The sequence below is a fragment of the Akebia trifoliata genome, chromosome 4 (assembly GCF_017979445.1).
Source record: "Akebia trifoliata isolate Shusen 1 chromosome 4, ASM1797944v1, whole genome shotgun sequence".
Lineage (NCBI taxonomy): Eukaryota > Viridiplantae > Streptophyta > Magnoliopsida > Ranunculales > Lardizabalaceae > Akebia > Akebia trifoliata.
Genome location: NC_141378.1, coordinates 15,747,736 through 15,751,622, shown reverse-complemented (window position 1 = coordinate 15,751,622; position 3,887 = coordinate 15,747,736). Strand labels below are relative to the sequence as shown.

At 39.6% G+C, this 3,887-nt stretch overlaps 1 protein-coding gene across 1 annotated transcript; it reads left to right on the top strand.

The window, feature by feature from the left end:
* Positions 1–2,013: 2,013 nt before the first annotated feature.
* On the top strand, positions 2,014–3,671 carry LOC147404121 (uncharacterized). The gene is made up of 2 exons (XM_086439969.1): positions 2,014–2,645; positions 3,358–3,671. Exon 1 carries the CDS (start codon positions 2,014–2,016, stop codon positions 2,623–2,625), a length of 612 nt encoding a protein of 203 aa, XP_086296095.1. The 3' UTR covers positions 2,626–2,645; positions 3,358–3,671.
* Positions 3,672–3,887: the final 216 nt, after the last annotated feature.

Below are 3,887 nucleotides of genomic sequence, written 5' to 3'. Positions count from 1 at the left end.
AGACCCTCTATCTCCTTTCTTGTTTATCATAGTCGCAAAAGCTTTTGGGAAAATGATGGAAAGAGGGGTAGAGTATGGATCTTTCTCAGGGTTTTCAGTTGGTACAAGCACTGTTTCTATCTCGCATCTCCAATTCGCAGATGATACTCTAGTATTCCTGGATGATTCTATAGACCAGACTAGGAGATTAGGCGGATTACTTTGTTGCTTCGAAGCGGTGTCAAGTATCCCAGTAAACACGAGGAAAAGTAAGGTTCTCCCAGTCGGTTTGGCTAGATGTGTAACTCTTCTTGCAGCTTCGTTGGGTTGGCAAGTGGGTAGTCTTCCCTCTTCTTACTTGGCAATGCCTTTGGGAGCCCCCTACAGGAGGGTGGCGATCTGGGACCCGATAGTGGAAAGAATTGAAAGAAAACTAGCAATGTGGCAAGCCAATTATTTATCCAAGGGAGGTAAGCTGACTTTGATAAAAAGTGTTTTTTCTAGCATTCCAATATATTTTCTCTCTCTTCTCTCAATGCCTCGAAGTGTAGAACTAAGACTAGACAAGTTGTTCCGTAACTTCTTATGGCATGACAGAAATGGGAATAGAAAACACCATCTTGTAAATTGGAAGCAAGTTTGCTCAGCTAAGAAACAAGGTGACCTCGGCATTAGAAGACTTGGGGAAATGAACATAGCCTTAAGGGGGAAGTGGTTGTGGAAGTTTGGGAATGATGGGAACAATTTATGGAGACAAGTTATAGAAAGCAAGTACAAGTCGAGCCAGACAGGGTGGGAAAGCAGACCAACCAATCAACCATATGGGTGCGGGATGTGGAAGGGCATCATGAAGATTATCTCTCTGTTCAGAGTGAGAATCAAGTACAAAGTGGGCCAAGGTAGTCGAGTATGGTTCTGGGAGGACACATGGTGTGGCAATCGGCCTCTAATGGAGGTATTTCCAACGTTGTACTCCATATCCTCGAAGAAAGGGCAATCAATCACATCCGTCCGTCGAGCTATGGGAGAAGCCTGGGCATGGGATCTTGGTTTTCAAAGGGGTATTAATGAATGGGAACTTCAAGAAGTTGGTAGGTTAGTCGGTGACGCTTCAAGTATCGGGCTACGTACAGGAAGAGAAGATGAGAGGATTTGGACGACAAGTAAAGATGGAAGATTTTCGGTTTGTTCATTTTACCAATCATTGAGCAACAATGGGGTTCCATTCTTTCCCCATGCTTCAATTTGGGGCCCAAAAGTGCCAAGTAAAGTTGCTTTCTTCACGTGGGCAACGACCCTAGGAAGGATTCAAACGACAGACTTGTTGATGCGACGGGGTTGGTGTGGGGCGAGTTACTGTGTGTTATGTATGGAAAATGGAGAATCATCGGACCATCTTCTAATTCATTGCAAATTCTCACATGACATTTGGACTCATTTTTTTAAGTTATTTGGGGTTTCAACATGCTTACCAAGATCAGTTAAGCATATCTTCATAGGTTGGTCGTCAATTGGACACGCATTTGATGGTACAAAGAGGACGTTGTGGAACCTTATGCCCTCCGCAATTTGTTGGGGGTGTGGATGGAAAGGAATAGGCGCATATTCGAGGGGAAGCAGAAAGATCGTCCACAAACAATTTTGTCTATCTTGGGTCTTATCTTTTGTTGGTCCAAAGTTTTTAAGGAGCTTAGGGGTTTATTTTTTGAAGATTTTGTGTTTAGGTGGGATGGGATTTGTTGTTCTGTTCGTGAGTAATTTTGTCTTGTAAGGTTCTCCCAGATTGGTCATCTTGACCGATTTGTTTTTGATACATGAATACAATGTTGTTTATCAAAAAAAAAAAAAAAAAAATAGAACTCATTCAAATTATGAATTTTATACAGCAAGAATAAAGTAATGTACTTTTGCATGTTTTTGACTTTTACCTAGTTTTTGGTTAGAATGAGTCGGTGAGAGGTAAATATTTAAGCTATATAAAGAGTTTAGATGGGTTACTTACGATCACAAGCAAAATCAATTTAGTTAGTGAAGATGGCAACAAACAAAGGCTCAATGGCCTCACTATTTACCATCCTTGTAGTGGTTATGTCTTCTTTAAGCCTTCCATTTGAGACCAAAGCTGACCACCATTACTCTTCTCCACCACCACCGCCAATTCCTAAGAAGTATCCTCCTCCCTACCACTACAAATCACCACCACCACCCTCATCATCTCCACCACCTCCAACTCCTGTTTACAAGTATAAGTCTCCTCCTCCACCACCACCACCACCTACTCCTGTTTACAAGTATAAGTCTCCTCCTCCTCCACCACCACCTAAGGAGCACTACAAGTCACCACCACCACCTACACCTGTTTACAAGTATAAGTCTCCTCCCCCACCACCACCACCTAAGGAGCACTACAAGTCACCACCACCTCCCACTCCTGTTTACAAGTACAAGTCTCCACCACCACCACCACCTAAGGAACACTATAAGTCTCCACCACCTCCCACTCCTATTTACAAATACAAGTCTCCTCCACCACCACCAAAGTCTCCTCCACCACCTACTCCTGTTTACAAGTACAAGTCACCTCCCCCACCACCACCTAAGGAACACTACAAGTACAGGTCACCACCACCTCCTCACCACTACTAAATAATCTATGAGAAATCAAGGTAAGCTTATTCAGTATTTATTCTTTTAGGCTTCCTTAATTCGGAAAAAAAATATATTGCTTTAATTTGAATCACTTCTATAAGAATCACGATTGAAAAGTTGCTCCGGGAGATTTTTGGGATATCTAGAGAAACTTTTAGGGGCATTTGATGAACAATACTTCTCATCGACATTTTTTATTTTTTGATAAATAGCATTGTATTCATGAACCAAAACCACTTTCTCTCAACATTTTGATAACCGTATTAAAAGTTTTCAATATGGGCCAATACTGTTTTACCAAAAGGCTGAGTATTTTTTGAAATTTTATACCTTCTTCTTTTTTTGTAAAGTAACTATGGGTACCCATTTTGCTGAACTTTCCTTGATACCATCGTTTTCAACTTAACTAAACCCTAAATCCTAAACATGGTTCTGAATTTTGAAATTGTAAAAAAAAAAAACCATGATCTTTTTATTTGAGGGTTAATTACAAGAAATATATAAAATCGAAAATGTGACCACAGGGAGTACCAATTATGGTAAAAATAAATAATTAATTACTTGATAAATATTTTTAAAACATGGTTGGGCGGGCCCGTATTTCCTGCCTCATACAGGACCATTTTGGTACTCTCCCCATTCGAGTCCTTATGAAATGGATCGATGAGAAGATTCCAATGCATCATGTATCATAGCAATCTTAGTCATAATTTATTTCCTCTATTGCAGGCAAGGAGGCCTCTTAGAATGGCGAAAATCAAATAAAAGGAGAGCTGAAGATTTTTGCTCATGCACCAGAAGAATAGTGAATCTCAATCTCCTACTAGTGTGTGACTACTGTTTTCTAATAATCATCAATCCATGAAAGAAAAGCATGTTTGATCAATCTCATGTAACGTAATCTCCACGTGTTTGTGCGGAGGATGATTCATATTTATGTAATTTCCAACCTTTCGGGGATTAAGCGGTTGATGCTTTTATGTAAATTCCAACCTTTTGGAAAATTTTCCAAAGTGGCAGAAATTAAAATTGTTAAATTCCCACTGCAGTGCACATTTCACTTTATAGATAATATTTTCAGAATTCAAACATTTTACGTAAGTAGAAAATGCGTTTTTTTTATAAAGCAATACATATTTAAAATAGTTTATTCCATATTTGGTCATGTGGATGCGATTTTATCTTCACAATTCAACTCCTCAGGATCACCAATGTGCAAGTTGTTGTAGATGTGATATTTTCTTCGCTAATTATCACCT

Excerpts from the sequence above, each read along its gene's own strand:
- LOC147404121 (XM_086439969.1), top strand. The coding sequence starts at position 2,014 with ATGGCAACAAACAAAGGCTCAATGGCCTCACTATTTACCATCCTTGTA.